Raw genomic sequence first — 20,173 nt, 5'->3', positions numbered from 1 at the left:
ACGCAGTCGGGGGCTTCCCCCTGTTCTGCATTCGCATCACTTTTATCGCCGTATCAGTTGTGGCGTGGCAGTTGTGTGATTTACACGTAGTAAAGATAATTGTTTCAAAATGGGGCGCAAAAAATTCAACAAGCCTCAGACAGGGGCTGACACCTCCAAAAGCTCCTCAAAACCAAGGGATGAGTCCGAAAAAGGAGATTTTGAGTCGAGGAAGAGGAACACAAGAGAATTTTCAAACTCGAACTTTAGACGCTCGGGTGGCAATTTGAGGAAAGAAGATGACCGGAAAAGTGAACCGTTCAAGAGGAGCAGACAGGATTTCGAGGGGGAAAATAGGAGGCATACGTTTAATGCGTCGCACGGCAGGCGCTCAAGTGTAAGTTATTTAAATTTTGGTAAAAAATGTGATGTTAGCCACTTACTATTATATCCTATTTTCTATTGTAGAATGTTTCACCAGGGCATTTGATTTTTTGGGGTGAAAAAAGCACAAAATCGAGAGTTTCTTTCTTTATAAGAAAAAATTCTGTGTTCAACTAAATCCCAGCAACAAATTTTGAGCCAAGAAATTGGCCATTTCACTCCAAAAAATGCAAATATGTTGTTGCAAAATTCTACTATGAACTGAAATGGGATATACGATACACTAGTAGGGCTCCTTCCGAACATTTTGTTCAGTATACACTTTTTTTAATCAAATCTATCCCGTTTTTCAAGGTACCTTTGTTAAAAGTTAAAATTAAAATGATTCAATCCAAAAAAATTCACCTTTTAAAAACGCTTAAAATTCACCTTTTTGCCCTGTTTTTTGTTGGACCACTTCAGCACAAAAATGAATACGTCCAAGCAAATCATGTTTTCAACGGTGTGTTCAAAAAATAATTACATAATAATTAATTATAAGATTGTAGCATAATAAACTTTTCAGTGGCCCCCAGATTGTTCGGGGTCCGAGCTGAAAATAACTTACAAAATGATATCATCTGTAAAAAAACAACTGCGCAAATAAAGAAAAAAGAAGTACACATAAAACATTCCTTCATGAATTCATTTTCATACAAAGTTTGGGTACAAGGTGTTTTCTAATGCTTTTTATTAATTCAGCAAAATTTTGAATATTTTTATACATGAATATTTTTCTGCCGTTCTATCATTTTTAAGTTTGGTAAAATGAAATTATTGCTATGTGACATATCTCAATAAAAAATAAACTTTTTTTCTAAATATTAAACGAAGTATTAGTTGTTTCAAAACTACAATCTGTCTATAAATGATCGTAGTAGGTATTAAAAGTTTGCCGTTTCCTTTAAAAAAAACAAACATTGTTAGTATATGAAAAATTTGGTTTTACTGATTGCCTGAGTACATAAAATTTGGTATTTTCTGAAATTTCATAGAAATAAATTAATTAAATGCGGCAAATTCAAATTCCAGAACCACCTGAGATCCTACACTCTTTTATAAATAGTCCGTATAAAAACGCCAACGTCGCATTTTCTCTTAAAATTAGCTAATATAAATTATTTATGTACTTCAAAATAATAATGTAATTTATACTTTCAATTTTACTATTAGTAACTATTTTATAATTTTATCAATCTTATTAAAAAATAATTCGGGAAAGTGAAACGTTGTCGTTTTTATAGTTTTGTAACAGCTAATAGACGTTTTTAACACTTCTTATAAATCACTTGGTAATTTTTTTCTCAAGGGACCTGCTTTTCACTGAATTTTAATCGTTAATATTTTACAAATTTTTGTCATTATACTTTGCGTTTAAAAATTTTTAACTAAATGTTTTTAAATATAACCTTTAAAATTGGGGCAACATCTTTGAATAATGTTAATTTTTAAAAGCAGGCAAAAGGCGATTTTTTTAAACATATACTTTTGAAAGTAAGCTTAAAATGCTTCTGAAAAAAATTGGTTCGCTTTATTAATTTAGTACAATTCGTTAGTTTGAATTAAAATATATACATTTCTGAAGACGAGATTTTTCACAAAAATAACACAATTAAATTTTTTACGACGTATTGTTTTCTCAACTGAAACTTTGTAATTTGTAAAACTAAAAGTGACGGGGCTTTTTTATTTGGTACGCATTCTGTGGTATTAATGATTGCAACGATTTTTTCCAGAGATTTGACAATTCCGAGTTTGCGGAATACAACCGTGCGTTCCACAGCCACCGCAGCCCCATCGGCTGCACCAAAATCAAAGAAATCGTCTCAAATTTATTTGAAATGCCTGATGACTACTCCCTGGCGCACTGCGTCGCTGAAGATATGAACATGGGGAGTGGAATTGCGGTGCAATTCCGGTGAGTAGTAACAAAGCAAAATTTTTAACAAATTCATTTTTTTTAAATCGCTTCCAGACGCGACTTTAAACGAGTGGATGAGTTGTTGAATCAACGTCAGCAAGCTGGAGGTCTAGCTGTGCTTGAACACGACGGAAGGTTTATATACTATTTGGTCACTAAACGGTTGTCCTCGGGGAAACCCACCTACGAAACCTTGTTCACCTCGCTGCAAAAACTGCGAGCCCATATGGGCGAAAACAACGTGCGAAAGTTGGCTATTCCCAGGATTGGGTGCGGGTTGGACCGCCTCCAATGGGACAATGTTAAATTCATGGTTGAGTTTATTTTCAAAGATGTGGACGTGGAGATCGTCGTTTGCAACCTCGAACCGGTGAGTTTTTCCACTTTTAATAAGGTTGTTGTATATTGGAAATGATCGTCTGTATAATTTAAAAAAAAAATTGTAAACAGAATGGTATTTACAATGGGATGTTGCCGCTGAATTAGATCATTCTCATGGGTCAGTTATCTCATTAAAAAAATTAAAATCGTGTTTGTAACGAACGGATTGAAAAATGCGTGTTTTAATTTTTCTAAAGAAAGTGTAATAACTTCTAATAATATTAGAACAATACACAAAGAATTAATAAAACAATTTTCTATTGTTTTTATAAAAAAAATTTTTTTGGTCCGCATTCTGTAATCAAGGGTGTCCTTGATTTTGTTTTGAAGAAACTTTCATTCCCTTAACTTTGTTCCTCAACATTTTTTTTTGTATTTTTCGAGCCGTTTTCAAAAATGACAAAAATTGAGATGAAGTAAAAATTTTTCCTTTTTTTAATTCTTTAATTATTACTGTTTACAGTATTTTTTACAGTATACGATGTAATCTAAATGTTTTAAGAAACTCTTGTTAGTATTAACGTAAAAAATATGAATTATGAACATTAGCTCTGTTAAATTTGTTTTCAAATGAACAAATAAGCAATTACAACTCATCAAAATTATTTAAAAAAATCTACATAAAATTGAACAACCGGTGTTAATACCATTAGATAATAGTACAGTGGAGAGATGGAAGTAACAAAAAATTATTCTGCAATAAAATTGTTCTGTATTTTTAATTTTTTTTTCTAAAAAATGTTTTTGTGGAATTATTAGCCTCCAAAAGTTAATGCAGTCGATATCAGTACAGACATCGCAGTTTTAAAAACGTCTTAAGAATAAAATAAAAAATATGGATCAATTTATTTTTGATGGTCAAAATATTCACACTTATTTATTCTCAAGACACAGTGTATTATTAAATATATACAGTGAAGATTTTATTTTGTTGCTGAACATGGAGTTTGTATTTGGAACTGTTTATAGTGCATTGACATGGACTTTTTAAAACTGAACATAGGATCAAACAATTATTATGTAATGTTCAGCGAAATAATAGTATATTACATGACTAGTGTGGAAAGTGAGTGATATTGTGTGAGTGTGGAAAGCTCACGAGCTTTCCACCGAGTTTTGTACACTATTTTTCCTGCGACTGTAAGAAAAAACGTTGTATATCACACGTGATCAAAATACCATTATAAAGCTCGTGAGAAGTGTCAAAATTCTCACTCGCATGTCTATCACTTATAATATAGTATTATCATATCATAGAGAAGATCTAATCACTCTAGTAATGTATTAATTAAACATATGATTAATAGTGTTGTGTGTTATGTGATGTTCAGTAAAATAAAATCCTCACTGTATAATTATTTCTAAACGCCCATAACCTACAGTGACCAATTTAAAAAACTTGAAAACAACAGAACTTGGTGTTAAATACATACTGACATAAAAGAACCATGAACAACTTATCTTTATAATTACATTTTTAAATAAATACATATTTCTTTTCTGAATGAATTTTCGCGATTTTCTGTAAAAATTATACAAAAAAATTAAAATTAATTTCTTTCTTACGAGTGGAAAGTAGAAACTGTGAAGCCTGCCCCTGGCTTAATCAGGATGATTGGCTAAATTATACTGTCATTGTTGGGTAAATAACTTTATTTTGACCTGAGGAACTTTAAATCAGTCCATATAGCATTTACCCATCTTTTTGTTACACTTTCGATATGTAGATATTTTTAAACAGTAAACAGACATAAGCAACAATAAAAACATAATATTGCAACAATTATAAAAGCATCCGTCACGGTGATTTCGGTGGAGCGCCAGTCATATTTTCTGGCTTCTTGGTTATATATTTTTCCGATATATTATAGGTATTATTGCTATAAGTAGTAGAGTTAACGCCGGTGTTAAAATTTTCGTTAACATTGGCCATAACTCCGATGTTAGGAAAACTAACGTTAATTGGACCCACATTTATGTATACAGGTGATATTGTCTTATTCCCGGGTGCTGGAAGTTCTTGAGTATAAATGTAGCGAATATTTTCAGTTTTTTCTTCTTCTGACGAAGAATCATAATACAATAAGTCATACTAGAATTAAAAAAATTAGGTATAATAAATAGCAAAATAGTAGAAATGAGTTACCAAACCGAAGAAAGGAGCACTAATTGTCGTTGTACAGACCAGCATTGCACAGATTAATAACAAAGAAACTCCCATCTTTATTGTAACTTTTTTGCGTTTCTAAAATTCTTTTGAAAATAATATCTAGGTTTTTCGTTTATATAGTGTGTTAGCCCGAACTTGAAAAAAGCATAGTGTGTACACAGAATCGTAAAATTGATAACAAGTTATGGTTTCACATTTAGTTGGTCTTTGTAAATAGAAATCGTGACCAATTTTCAGTTTTTGGTTTAGTACCGCAATAAAGAGTGCACTGTTAAAGATAGACGCATATTCTTCAATTTTTACATAGGGGTAATTTTTTTAAAAGAAAGTATAATATTTTATAAAAGATTTTAATTTTCGCTAATTTAAACATAGGCAATAATAGGTTGAGCGTTAAGTTTTTTTATTAAAAATATTAAGACTAGTGAGTTTTACAATCCAGTCACAACGTGACCACTGAGTGATACTGCTTCCATTAATTACGATTTTTTTAAGTTGTTTCTATTGAATACGAAGAACTTCTCTCTTAAATGCTGTTTTGTTTTTACAGAAGGAAGACTCACCGCAACAAAAACACAGAAATTGCAAAGTTACCAACGAAACGTATCCAATCAAAGACATTGAGGCAGGCACTGTTATCCTGTACTTTTCATCAGAGGACGAAAGCATCACCGACGAGATGCGCTCCTTGGACGAAAAATTCACTTTCTTGCGTGAATTCAAATTCGCGAGAAAATCACTGGGAAACGTGATTTTCAACAGCAAAACCAGCGATTATTTATTATGTGGCTGCATTGTGCGAAAACACAAAAGCGACCCTTTCGATTTTGAAGCCTTCCGAAGGTGTCTCCAGTCGATTCAAAAGGAAAACAAGAAGTACAAATACTATTACTACGCTTTTCAAGCATTCGAGGACCAAGATTCGACCATCAACCAGAAAATTATCAATTTGATGCGGAATTCGTTACGCGATGTTGAAGTTTATGTTTGCTGGGTTGGCGAACTGCAAAAGGAAATCCAATTGAATAGTAGCTTCAATTCGAGCTTTGGCAAAAACGAGGCTAGTGATTGGCGGTCACGCCAGACAAAAGACGAGGAAACAAAAGACGATGCGAAAAGTGTCGATTACTGGGAACAAGTGAGTGTTTTAATCATGTGTCAACTCCTTATCTGCATTTTCTCAAGCTGACGAAGCGATTAGTTTATTGTCTCTAGTTTCCGATTTTGTTTTTAAATGTTTTTTTTTTCTAGAAATGTACAACTCCAGCGGCTCAAGGCGCGGTTCCAAGCACGGATAATTGCTTTGAGGTGAGTGTACAAATTTTAGTTTTGAAGTAGTTTTGCTTACATAAAGCGATTAGCGTCGAAAAATCTACAAAATTCGAAGTAGTTTAAAAATTATCGATTGATGTAAGATATACCTAGTAACTGTCCCTTAGAAGAGACTCAAATTGTAACTTCTTTATTTTTAACTAACTGCACACATTGTTTCACAATGGGTACTAATATCACGACAATAAAACACTTGTTGGAGAGCTTTTTAGCTCCATCTCTCTTCAGCTTCCATAGCTGTCGAAACCATCTTTCTTGAAATTTCCATTCCCAAACAATGATTGATTTTACCCAAGTTTTTAGTTCTCTGCACAGTGTCATTTCTTGATAAAGCTTCAGAAACTGATTTTGGATCTTCAAAAAAATTCAGTTTCATTCTTCTTTCTTGCTTTGAATTTTAAAATCCTGGCACTTTTTCTTCGGAGATTACTTCTTTTAACTTTTCTTAAAGATTATATAGGAGCTTCCGATAGTAATTTCTGTTTCACTAAGTTAACAAAATTAATGGCTTAAAATATTCTGATAGACTATCGAAGATCAGAACAGTTAGTTAGTTATTTGGTAATTTTCAATTTCTGATTTAAATAATCATTAATTTTTTTACTGTCAGCATAAAAAATCAAAACTAACTTTTCTAAACACCAACGTCGCATTTTACCGAATTATTTTTTTAAATAAGATTAATAAAATGTTCTTCTCAGGAACTTGAGAATGTGTGACTTTTTTTTCTAAAAATATCTTTCGAAAAAACAAATGAAAGAAAATACAATATTTTTTCAAATACTATAGGTACTTGCAACATATCGAGTATTTTATAGAGTTTACTTGTAAGAAGAATATTTGAACGCTAATAATTTTTGTTGACACCATGCAACTAGATTTTATTAACTTTTATTTCGACTTTTATTAAATTTTTCCCAACTTTATTAATTTTTTTAAACTAAAATTTCTCGTGAAAAATCAAATATTGCACGTGTTTGTACTACAAAAGTACAAAAAACTTAAATCTTTCGGATCGAGAAGAGAAAAATATAGGTTCTAATTTAAAAGAAAAAAGCTTAATAAATACAAAAAATAATAAGACATTTAGAAAAATTTTAAAAGGATTAGCTTATATAACGTCAAAAACGATTTTATTTTAGTTTTTTAATTTCATAAATCGGGTCATAAATAAAAATTCTACAGCGCCATTTTTAAAATCACCCTGTTTATATATAAAAAAAAATTGTAGGGCCCTTCCAGGATATTTCCCGGTGGGCCCTTTAGCCTACAATCCGACACTGAATATGATTTTTCCATCTTTCCATCCTTCTTTGTTCCATCCACATAATACATCAGTTTACAATTAAATAAATAAATTTCCATAGCATGCTTCCATTACATGTAGTTGCTAATTCGTTCAAGTTTTTACGAAAGATGCAAGAACTCCCATGGACAATGTAGCCATTTTTACATATCCCAGTAGCACTTTCTTCACAAATTTCGTTAGATAAATGTAGATTCTGGACGCGTAACCAGTTGTAAATGAGTAAAGATTTAATTGTAACTTCTTTATTTGACACTCTCGTAACTGACTGTGTAGTACATTGCTTCACAACATAACTTCAACAGTAGTCAATTGTCAACAATTTCTAATACTATTTTTCTATGATTAGGGTGAAAGTCGGGAAAAAGCGTCCGATTATTATTGGTCGGAAGTAAGTTAGTTATAAAACAATTTTTAGTCACACGATTATTTACGTATTTTTTTGTGATAGGATGAGAGTGAGGCTCCACCTAGACCGGAAAGTTTGCACAACCAATCCGAGGTAATAGCCGAGTTTTGCGTAATAACCCTATAATTTTAACGGTATTGTAGCCACAAGATTCGTGGAACGCTTTAATCGAAAAAGAAGAGAGACCCAATCAAGAATACGCTTCATTCCGACGGGCACTAGACACTAAAACCATTCAAAACAGTTCAGTTAAGGACCAAAACACGACTTGCTTACCAAAGAAACAATTTTCGCGCGTTTGTTTCGCCCAAGAAAACTTAATTATACAAAACGGAGTGCCTGAGTATGTAAAAAGTATTAAAAAAATTGTTTTATTTAATTTTCCAGGCCAGGTATCGGACCACACGTTGGGAAGCTTCTCAACCAAAACGGAAAAGAAGGCGACTTGATTTGGACTGAAGACGACAATAATTACCTATACTGTCTTATCACTAATTCGGATAAACCTGAGACGATTTTTTCGGCAATTCGGAAATTGCAAATTCAAGTGACGAAGCACAACGTTAGAACTTTGGTTTTTCCAAAACTGGACCCGGAAGTCAAATTTATGGTTCAATACGTTTTTGGTGGACACAAAATCGAGATCATTCTTGCCCCCTTTGAGACGGTGAGTGAATCAAACAAATGTTCTCACTACTACGTTGGTAAATTTAATTACATTGTCAAAAATGCAATCATAATGGGAACTAAGGGCCAAAAAGGGCGATTTTCTGTGCTTGGAGATACAGTCACGATCATATTCATAAAGATTGTCATCCCTATAAATCACAGCAATACACGGTGTTTTAAGTTTTAGTGCCAGTATAAATACTTCTATGCTTTAGCGTTATCCCAAATTTTCATAGTATGAGCGTGGAATACAAAAAACTACATTTAAAATTTTTTGTATTCAAATTGTTGCAATCGTTTTTTTCTAATAAAATTCCTCCTATTTTTTAAGTGAGAACTCCGAAATTGAAATAGTAAAAAATTCAAAATTATTTGTCAAAAATAAAAAAAACACGAATTTTATGTGTTACCTTAAACTCACTCTGTCGGTGTACAAAAAAACGAGTTAAAAAACAATTCAACGTTAAATTAATTCAAAGTAAGTTACTATTTACTTTGACAAAACTTAAATTAGTTGTGAATAAAAATTTGATTGCGATTAAAAGTTCTGTAAATCATTATATTAATTAATTAAAAATAACTTTATTACGTAAAGTGGATAAAGAATAGTTTGTTTTCCTTCCAGTGAAAATATAATTTTAATTATGTAATACTTAAATTATGAAAATCAGTCGGCGGTGTTTTCAAACTAGGAAAATAATGATTTATTAAGGTGCATTGCTCATTAGGTGACAAAAACAAAATAAATAAATGAAAAAATAAACGTCTTTAAAACTGTTCTTACGTTTAAAGGTGTTTTTTTTAGTAATACAATAGCAATAACGCCAATTAATTGTGATCGCCGTCAGTGATTGGACTTTTCTTTGTCATTCTTTACCAATTATCACCAATGAGTTTAAGAAATGTGATCGACAAAACTTTTCATTTAAATTTTTAATAAAAGAATACTAATTTTTTTCATACTCCGTTTAAACAAGCTTTGTCTGAAGTTTGCACTCTTATTGAAGGAGTTGTGGTATAAAAGATTACCTTCCTGTGTGCTCTTTATCTGTTGCAAAATTTTACCTGTCAAATAAAAACAGTTTTGCTATAGTTACTTTGTTTTTAATTACAATTTTTATTGCAATAAATAAAGTTGCCTTTAATTTTGCATTGACAAACGTCAAATTAATTGCGAATTAAAATTTAATTGCCATTAAAACGTTCTGTAAACCGGCCCTTACTTTGTGACGTTAGTAAATTGCCTTTGTCTTGTGTTACTATTAAATTACCTGAAAATTCTAATAAAAGTCATAGGATCCGTTTACACAACATTTAATTACAATCAATTTTTAATTTCTGATTAACATTTATCCATGCAAAATAAATGACAACTAAATTAAAACTGATTTAGTTTTTAATTAAAGTTTTTAATTAATCTTCAGTAAATCTACCGTTTTAATGGGCAACACACCTAAACAAATAATTACGTTTTTAGTTGGAAATCTTAAAAAACAAAATATTATTTAATTAGAAAAGTAAAACCTTACTTTACTTAAAAAGCTAACACACTAAGTAATTCCTCATCTAATTTACGTAATACAGTTTTAATTATTTTGAGTAAATTAATTACATTTATTAATTTACACAATTAAAGTATCGTTGATGTTACAAAAGTAGAAACACGAAATCATGCTTCCGAACAGCCGAAACCTCCGAAGCAATGTTTATTGGTGTTATGACCCAAAGGAATTAGTGCTGAGGTTTGAGATTAGTCCCTTGCTAACCAGTCAGGTTTATAGGGGTGACATTCATTATGATGATGACTGTACATTAGCTGCATTAGCATTCACTTTAATTTCACAAACATCTTAATTTTTTGTGATTCATTCATTGCAAAAAATAAAAAAATTGACGTTTGTTGTAAAACACCGCCCTGACGCTATATTTAAACAGAATTAAAATTTTGATTAACTATTAGTTAATTTCGTTTTGTGGTAGTGAGAAAAACGTAATGAGCAAGGCGTAGGTGAGTTTCTTTTTTATCCTTGGTGGCTTTGCGAACCTCAGCTCCACTTCAGTTCCTAAATTACCACCTTAGACAAAAAAAACACTTACCGCCACTTGGAACTGAAATAACTATTGGTTAAACCGATTTCATTGTTTTAATTTTCAGACTTGTGATGTTCCAAGTTTGAAGAAAGCCAACGGGATTAAGATAGTGAACGTGAAGTCGCCGCTTCACCACATGAAAAAGAAAAGTGTTATACTTTATCTGGCATCAATCGATGGGCAATTTTCCAAGGAAATGGACGGCTTGAGGCAAAAATTCGACTTTGTGGGTCGATTTAAACGCGAGAGCAAAACTCTGGGTGCGGTGGTCTACCATAAACAAGACGAGGAACATGTTCTTTACGGTTGTATTGTGAAAAAATCGTTCAAGGATTCAATTGATTTCGAGGCGTTACAAACCTGTTTGTCACGTGTTAATGATAATAAAATTAATGATAAGATGAGTATTGTCGGCATTCAAGCAACTGCTGATGAGAGTGTTAACTATAAAATAGTTACTTTGTTGTTGCATACGTTGCAAAATGTTACGATCAACATTTGTTGGCCGGGGCCCTTGAAAGAGAAAATGATCACGGACTTGTGACACACTTGTACATAATCATTTTATTTCTTTTTATCGTGTTTTTGGCAATTTTACGTATTGTACTATGTATACACAGTTGGATATATATTTTTAAATGATGCACGCTTATGTATCAATAAATATGTATATTAGGATTTCTTTATTTATAAAGTTAAAAAATAGAAATTCTCACTTAACCACGATTCCTTCCTTCTGGCTTAAAAAAATAAATAATCCTCAAAAACAATACTTAGAGACTATTCAAAATGGACCACTCTGAATCAAACTTAACGATATGTTTTTCCAGGTGAGTTAAAATCGTCTCAAACGTCTTGTACCTCACCAAAGTGCTGGAATCCCCAACTATTAGTAATTTACGTTTGGCTCGTGTCACAGCAACAGTCAGTCTCCTCTTATCCTCCAACAATTCGTACTAAAAACTAAATTAATCAACAATTCGACACTAAATCAAATACCCTACTTTAAGCGTATTTGTTGCAATTTGGGCCGAACTTTTGGTACAAGAATAAATAATCACACTTTTATCGCGCCCTTGAAACTGGTCCACTGTGCTAACATCGACTTGATATTTTTCGAGCAAATCGGTGATTTGCGACACCTGGGCCCTGTATGTCGCAATGACGCCGATGTCGCTGCTTGCAACACCACCCTGAAATACCTTTTACAGAGATGGTTTAAGACTTGGCTAAGTCATACCAGTATCAGTGCCTTGACTAGTGTCACGACAATTGCAATCTCGTAAACGTTGATACAGTTCTGCAGATCACAACCGTCTTTCACAGTTTTGGTAATCCAATCAGCGTGATTGGTTAATTCGGATACAGGGCCGGTGTCTATAAATTGTACAGCGCCCTCTAACGACACGTCGAGGCAGTTGAGCAGCCACTGGTGCTCTTTATACTCTTTTTTAACGATCTGCGAAACGTGTTTTAGTCAAATTATAATTTTTTACAACTTAAAATTGTTACCGGAACACTTTAGCTGACGTTTCGGTTTTTGTTAAACCTCTTTTTCCTTGGACAAAATTACGATTAATTCACTAACCATAAATAAATATTATTGTTTTACTGATTATTCCATAATGAACCAGCGCAAGACTAAATAAAATGTTGAAGTTTAAGAATTGGTGACCATTTTGCAAGGCTTACTTGATTAACGATGAAAATTAAAAAGTAAAATCCTTTTTTTGTGATTATTTCAAAACCTGTAAGAGATAGGTAGGTATAGGACGTGTTTTTCAAGCCTTCGATTAGCGAATACAAAAAAAAAATCATTCACTTATCACAAAGGATTCAAGAGGTGTGATATCTAAAATAAACCCCTGCAAATGAAAATTTGTATAAAAAAATTGACATACGTCAAAAACTAACAACAAGGGCACACTTTACTCAGTTTCAAAAGACTACTGTGTTTCTATATGAAAATAATAAATATTTTTTATAATTATGCTTTGAAAATAAAAACCGAAACGTTAGCTGAAGTGTTGAATTCCATTCCCCGTACAATTTTAAGTTATGGACGTAATGATCTCTCATGACGATTTTTTTTAAATTACCTCAATTTTGGGCAGTTTCAAGACACGGTTTGCCACTTCCTCACTGGCCGTCTGTAGTTGGCCTTGATACGTGAGAGCATTGGCCAACTCGGTGATTGTTTTATTCATGCGATAGTTGAGGTTTAGGGTAATTGTCCCTTCAGAATTTTCCAGTCTTTCGAAAAGACTTTCCGACATTCCTGCCTCTCTAAAAATGCGTTTTAATTGGGTTTAGTCAATTTGAATTAGAACTTACAAGGCATCACGTTGGCGTACTAGAGGTGCAAGTTGGTGGGGATCACCAATCAGAATAAAAGATTTGGCAGCAAATAACGGCTTAATCACTGACGTTTGGAGGACTTGAGTGCTTTCATCGACTATACATACGTCTACAGTGCGTTTGGTGAGGAGAGGGTGGCCGGAGCCGAGACACGTAACCGCAATCACTTTCTGTTAAAAAACAATTAAAATTATTACTAGTATTATAATTTGAAATAATATTACGTATTTGTTGTAAATTTCGTTCATTTCCTCGGGTGTTGTACATTTTTCAGTGAGAGTCGTTTCCAAATTTGGTTTCAATTTCGAATCGATTTTACTCTCAGATCCGAGTCTTATGAAGTCAACGTTTAGTTTCTGCAAACGGATACAAATGTTGTCAATGGCTGAATGAGTATGACTAGTTATGAGGACACTTTTATTCAGTTCGATTAGCAGTTGGATTAGGGCAACAATGGTGGCGCTTTTACCTAAAACAGAAAATAAATTGGAAAAAGTAAAAATGTTTAGGCATAAAAGTAGAACTTTTCCTGTGACATTCAGTCATAAAACTTGTCACTTAATAATAATAACAATAATAATAAATAATAATCTACTGTTAATTGATTTTTTCAAATTTTTGTATGTCAAATATTTTTTTAGTTATTATCTTTAGGCATTTGAAATTCTATGTCTTTATATAGAAAATTTAATAATCTTTGAGACGCAAAAACAAAAAATAGGGTGTTCCGTTCAACTTTCTTTGGTTATTCAACTTTCAATAAACTTATTAATTTTTGTACGTTCATAATTGCGATGCGATAAACAATCGCTACATGTTTAAGGTTGAACTTTGAAAACGTTACTTTTACTGAGATTCTTGATTTTTGTGTAATAATTTTTTTAATACAGCGTGTCTTCATCAAAAAAATCAAATTATTTCAAAAATAAACAGAATCGCTCGAGACAGGCTTAAATTAAAAAAAAACATAAGTTCATAGTAGCGCATTTCTCAAGCACCCTGTATGATTGAAAATAATTTTAGGTGAGGCTGGGGGTTAGTATCTCCAGCTTCTGGAAAAAATATTTATCTTTCAATTATATAAAGATCCATAACTCACTGGGACACTTGTGTATGTTTTGTAGTTTCCAAGTTAGATTTTTTCACTCACCAGTGCCTGGCATCCCCTTGATCAGCAAAAACTGATTTGCGCACAATGCTTTAAGCACAGCCTTCTGTTGCACATGATTTAGACGTCGTAAAATCGGGGCCCCCTTTTTCGCAACAACTGACGGCAGTTTTGGTGCAAAAGTGGGCGGAGCTTTATCAATTATAACACTCCTTAACTGAGCAGCCCTTTCCGAATTCTCAATAAGCAACACTAAACTTGTCATATTAAAAGTGAAAGTGATATTTGAATCGTAGGTGTCGAGATGAAACAATTGATTGCGATATTTTACATTGAGATCTCTACAATTAAAAATGACAAGGACACAAGGGGGCGTGGTTTATTATACCTATCAAGTGTAATACTGATTTGAGTTGGGGAGACTTCTGTTACGAATCCTGACGCAACAGCAGGCCGGGAATCAGTGCTGACGACTATGTAATTATTTTCAATGATATCGTAAGCCGTAAGGTTGGCCAAACTGGGATTTTCCTTTTCCATTGTATGTTTAAATAAACCGTTGGTTTCATTTTCGACAAAAGTCACTCTCATGTTGACAATCGATCGACCTAAAGCTTCTCTAAAAAATAGACAAAAACGTAAAAACCACTCAAACTACAACAAACGCGAACCTTTTAGCCGGTGGTAAAGTGTAAATTTGTTGTAGCGACTTTGTTGTTTTACTATGTTGTGCTTCCATGCTCAACAAATTACTCCATTTAAGAAAATAATCTAAGTGTGCTTGACTCAAATGACCAATTGATTTCTTTTGTACTTCTTGCATCGCTTTATTTTCTGTTAAATCGTGATCTTCAAACCTGAACAAAAAAAATAACATTAATAATAATGATAATAATTCTTCATTCATGCTATAAATGCACATGTCAAACTAAGTATATTTTAATAATATTTATGAATACAAACTTAAACTTAAATAATAAAAATAAATCATAAAGAATTTATAAACATAAATTAATTAAATTCCCATTAAATATCACTAAAGTTACTGTTCAGAGATTTCTCAATACTGTAGATTTTTTTTAATCAAATAGGTCTTTATTTCATCAGTAGAACTATTAAGAAAAGACATTTAAAATCTTTAGGAAGAAGTTGGTGTTTTATATTTTCTAGATGCTGTTTATACTCTAGGAGACAATTCAGGAAAATATTGTTAATTATACAGAGAGTCCCAAAAAAGTATGACGACAAAATGATATATTTTTAATGGCATGACATTATCTTTTTGTGCTCATTAGGATACTTTTTTAGCTTCTTACAAGACCCTGATGTTCTTTTCAAATCGGTTCAAAAATTACTGTAAAAAAATAAAGAAAAAAAAACGGTTTTACAATTTTTGTTTTAAAGATTGATAAAAAAATAGAAACAGTGCCTTTTTGATCACATTATTACTACGTACATATTGAACAAGTTCTAACAGTTTATCAAGTTTGATTGATTTGAATTGCTACAGGGTGCTTACAATTTTTTAGAGCCATTTATTGTGCTTATTTCAAATGGCTACCCCTGTTTATTTTTATATTGTTATTTTTTATTCATTTTTTAAACTAAAGGTGTAAAACCAATTTTTTTGTTTTTATTTTTTTAAAGTAGTCCCTGAACCAATTTGAAAAAAATATTAGACTAATTTTTTTAAATCCTGGACTAAGCCACTTAGAAGCAGAAATTTTGGAACCATTATTACGTTTGATCTGTTTTTCTGGAAACGCTGAGTAAAAATTATCCATAATGTTGTTAAAAAACATGGTCAATTTGTTATTAGGGTCAATGTCAAAGTCCAAAAATTCCCAATTCAGTAACTTTTTTAACGGATTGTTGAAATTTAACACTGGTTAAAATCGCAAATCTAGGAATTTTATTGGCTGTTGTTATAGCAACAACGATTAACGGCCTTTAAATTTTAACGATTTCATTACAGAATACGCGCTTAAGCAAGTTAAAAAAGTTACATTTTCCGGTTTCACTTATTGGTCTCATAATTTTAATAACACCGTATTAAGTTTAAAAATGATTTTGAGATAATCACTGATTTATGTAATTCGAGTGGACTGATTGATGTTGTTTTTGGTCCAATTTATTATTTTCAATATATACAATAATAACAAACTTATCAAAATTTTCGGGGAAATACCTTCGGACTTTTAAAAATGATTTGTCAAAGTGACATTAAATATGTCAAATTCGAACTGTCAAACTGATATTTATTATGTTTATTATTTCTATTATTAATAAAACATTTAACTAAAGTTACTCACTTCAAATAGGCGCTGCAAACGGTACTCAAAGCACACTTCTGACAAACCCGAATATTATTCAACGGCTCCGGTAATTCCCCTACGTCACTGGCCAAAAAATACGCCAATTCGTTCCGTAAAATCAAAACATCACGTTTTTCTTGCTCTGTGGCCTTAATCTCCTTCAAAACCCCTTCTTTCAAGTAGAGCAACAGACCAGAGGAGACATCAAGCCCGAACTTATTCATCATCATTAAGTACAAAACGACTTGTCCTCTGTGCTCAAGTGAGACAGTCGCTCGACCTGTCTTGACCTCGAGGGGCATAACGCCGGTATTTGACCGCACTGTAACATCGATTTTTCCCTTGAGCCCCAACTGGGGACACCACAAGTTTTCCTCAATATCCTCAATGTCGCAGATTTGCCCCGTTGTTATGTGTTCGCTGATAAAAGCGACCAATTTGGGCACAAACACCTCCAAGTCTGATTCAAGGTCGGCAACGGTTAGGTTGGCTTCGTACAATCTTTTTATCGTGTCTTTGGATGCGAGCAAATTTTTCAAAATCGCCTCAATTTGCTTCCTTTTTGTTAATTTTTTTCTCAAAGATTGTTGGAGGAGGGTGTGTGCTAAAGTGCCGATTAGCATGACGCGATTTGTTGGTTCGAAGCCACGGAAACGGTCGGATAAGACAGCTTTGCGTTTGCAAAATAGACTTCCTAAATTTTTTTAGTAATTATTTTTGAAATTAAAGTTTTGGTTGCTCACCAACGACTGAAGTGCACGAAATTAATATATCTGGTTGGTAAACTAGCCATCCCGTGTCGTTGTTAACGACCCAATCACCGTTTGAGTTTTTTTCAGCTTTGATGTAGACAGAATCGCCGATTTTGAATCGGTTTCCGGAAGCCCTAAAATTTTTTTGTAACTATTTATCACAAGAAAGAATAAATTAAAAAAATTGGACTGTGATCTGGCTAAGAATCTAAAAAGAGCTGCGGTAAATCTAGAATGTAGGAAAATCTAAAGAAAAAGATATATTTGTGAAAAAATCTGAAGAAATATTAATAAGGAAGAAAAAAAGAATAAAATTAAGGATTTAAAGTAGAAGGTAGAGAAGAATCAAGAAAAAAAATTAAGACAAAACTAGTAAAAATCTCGTTTATCTTATGGTTTCTTTAAAATACGCCTTTCTGTATAAAATACTTTACAATCGATAACGAAATTTTAGCTCAGTACGGTTGCTGCATACTCAATTCATAGTTTCAAAAAATGCAGATGAAAATTTAGACACAAAAAATTTTAAGAAAAAATAAAAAACAAGCTAAATAAATTAAAAAAAAACTACACACGAATCTATAGCAGAGTTTAAAGAAATATCTAGAATAGAAGCTAAAAAATTTAGAAAAAAGTTAAGAATTTAAAGTAGAATAATTTAAGGAAGATTTGAGAAAAAGCTAGATAGCATAAAGATCTGGACAAGAAGAAATCTGAAGAAAGATTTAAATTTAAAGAAGAAAAAAGAAACGAAAGAATACAAGCTAAGAAAAATTTCTCTTAGATTGAAAAATGTAGTTTTAGAAACACCGTTGAAATCGTTTGAAAATATGGAAATGATAATAATGAAGTGAAAGGTAAAGCAAAAATGGGGAGAAAAGCTAGAAAATAATGTAAACATTTTTTTGTAAATATTCCAGAGAAATGTTAAAAAATATATCTAAAAAAGACTTTCATGGAGAAGCTATATAAAAATCTTCACAAAAATATACAAAGCTAAAAATTTTTTTTTTGAATTAGAAGATGTAGTTTTAGAATTTCTTTAGAGAAGTTAGAAAAAAAAGTAGATGGAAATGTAGACACAAAAAAATTAAATTTAATTAATTAAATTAAATTTAAATAAAAAATAATTAATAAGCCAATAAAAAATTATACGGTCCAGAGACAAATTTAAAGCAGAAGATAGAGATAAATTTAGAAAAGAATCTAGAAAATAATGCAAAGAAAAATCTAGACAAATGTAAAAAAAATCATCATAAAAAAACTTTCGAAAAGAAGCTAAATAAAAATTTATAAAATTTCAAAGAAGAATTAATTTAGATCTAGAAGGATCTCAAGGTAAAGGTAAAAAAAATCTAAAAAAAAATTGGAAAAAGCAATACGAAACATTTAAAGTCGAAGATAGAAAAGAATCCAAAAAAATCTCTTTAGATTCTTGCTTTAAATTATAAATTAGGATAAGAAGAGGCTAGAAACAAATTATTTAGAAATACAACAAAACAAAAATTAATAAAAATAAAAGACAAACAAAATTAAAAAAAACAGAAGAGAATTAAGGTACACATGGTAAATGCATATAATGTAGAGGGTAGGAAAAAATCTAGAATAGAATATACTAGAAGACAGAGAATCTAAAGACGAACCTAGAAAAAATTATAAAATTTTGTTAAGAATTAAAAAGAAGATAAAAAGAGTCTTTAGGACAGAATCTAAATGGTAATGCGGAGATAAAGTTAAACAAAAATTTGTATGGCAGATAATAGAGAACAAGTTAAAAAAAGTCTTTTTCTTACCAAAATTGTTCAATGTAACAGAAACCAGTCTCCCCGCCCTTGGTCGATTTTAAATTCAAGACGATTTTGCCCCCATTGTGTGACACTTGGACGATCTGACAATGCTGTGGTTCCCCCAAATCCAATGTATTGCAATTCTGAAACACTATTTTTACCAAAAAAAAAAAACACTTTTTTTTAATTTCTTACAGTAACTAAATCCTCAAACGAATCGTTAAAAAATTGATCCAAATCATCCATTGGACTCGGTTTTTTATCATCCGTGAAAAGTAACCGAGTTCGGGCTTTAGACGGAGTGGTTTCATTGCGACTTTGGGCAGGAGACCTGGTGATAATTTTTTAAATCACAAAAGTGGCAAAAAACGAAACAAATACTTTGAAATAGTTGGAGATAAAAATTCATCGATGTGACTCTGCGCATGGTTTTTGGTCGGCGTGCTTTTAATTACGATTTTTCTGTTGGAAGTGCTCGGAGACACTTTGACGAAATTTTCCAAAATTTGGACGTTAAATTCCTCCAATTTCCTCGGCGATTTTTCAAACAATTTCTTCGGGGTTGTTTTCCGCCCACTTTGGGGCGTCCTCCTTTGATTAGAACTGGCCAAAATCTCGATTTTTTTAGGGGTGGGTGTCTTCATGGAACTGGAAGGTTTGAATTTTTTTTCAGGTGTTACGACGTTAAAACTAGTACCACCACTGTCACAAACTTGAGATAAGGGTTCAGTCTTAATTGTTATATTGTGAGAATCTGAAAATTCGACCCTTGAAACATATCGTAGAAATTACGAATTACCTAAAGGATCGCTATTTTCATCGAATTTTCTTCGTTTGCTATTTGGTGACTCCGCGTTACACTTTTCGGGTGATTGGGGCTCAGTCTTTATGGGAAAATCGGAATTTTTTCTTTTGTTTTCACAGCTCTCAGTCCATGAAGGGTTGGGACATTTTGTAAAAAAATCCGAAATTTTCCAATTGTGTTTAGAGGCCTAAAAACCAAATCACTATCAAATTGTTAGTTCATAATTATTAATTACGTTAAGAACTTTAGTTTTTTTCATAATTAATGCAAAAATGTTATTGGCGGGCTTTTGTAAAATTGTGAGGTTATTTTTATGTTAGTTTTTTAATTTTTTTGCGGCTTAGCGCCACCTGTCGATGAAGCACTC

At 32.0% G+C, this 20,173-nt stretch overlaps 2 protein-coding genes across 5 annotated transcripts; one reads left to right on the top strand and one right to left on the bottom strand.

Annotated features, from left to right (window-relative positions):
- The first annotated feature begins 109 nt into the window (after positions 1-109).
- On the top strand, positions 110-11,359 carry LOC661444 (uncharacterized). 4 transcript variants are annotated; one of them, XR_010333263.1, is made up of 10 exons: positions 110-376; positions 2,139-2,320; positions 2,378-2,693; positions 5,425-6,012; positions 6,126-6,182; positions 7,862-7,903; positions 7,964-8,014; positions 8,065-8,264; positions 8,314-8,588; positions 10,746-11,359. XR_010333263.1 is itself a non-coding variant. In XM_015977781.2 (10 exons), the coding sequence occupies exons 1-10, from the start codon at positions 110-112 to the stop codon at positions 11,223-11,225; spliced, it is 2,463 nt and encodes an 820-aa protein (XP_015833267.2). In that variant the 3' UTR covers positions 11,226-11,359. The 4 variants fall into 4 exon arrangements, 2 of the variants coding, with proteins under 2 accessions (XP_015833267.2, XP_064211328.1); XM_015977781.2 differs by having other exon boundaries at positions 8,309-8,588; XM_064355258.1 differs by lacking the exon at positions 7,862-7,903 and having other exon boundaries at positions 8,309-8,588.
- On the bottom strand, positions 11,331-20,173 carry Dna2 (DNA replication helicase/nuclease 2). The gene is made up of 16 exons (XM_008201360.3): positions 20,042-20,173; positions 19,801-19,993; positions 19,383-19,755; positions 19,197-19,332; positions 19,008-19,144; positions 17,206-17,348; positions 16,460-17,156; positions 14,819-15,004; positions 14,536-14,766; positions 14,190-14,488; positions 13,264-13,508; positions 13,016-13,209; positions 12,781-12,967; positions 11,922-12,140; positions 11,686-11,874; positions 11,331-11,637 (listed from the first exon to the last, which is right to left on the bottom strand). Exons 1-16 carry the CDS (start codon positions 20,063-20,065, stop codon positions 11,455-11,457), a joined length of 3,636 nt encoding a protein of 1,211 aa, XP_008199582.2. The 5' UTR covers positions 20,066-20,173; the 3' UTR covers positions 11,331-11,454.

The sequence above is a fragment of the Tribolium castaneum genome, chromosome 1, assembly GCF_031307605.1.
Source record: "Tribolium castaneum strain GA2 chromosome 1, icTriCast1.1, whole genome shotgun sequence".
Lineage (NCBI taxonomy): Eukaryota > Metazoa > Arthropoda > Insecta > Coleoptera > Tenebrionidae > Tribolium > Tribolium castaneum.
The sequence above is the reverse complement of the archived record's forward strand: the minus strand, read 5'-3'. Positions and strand labels throughout refer to the sequence as shown.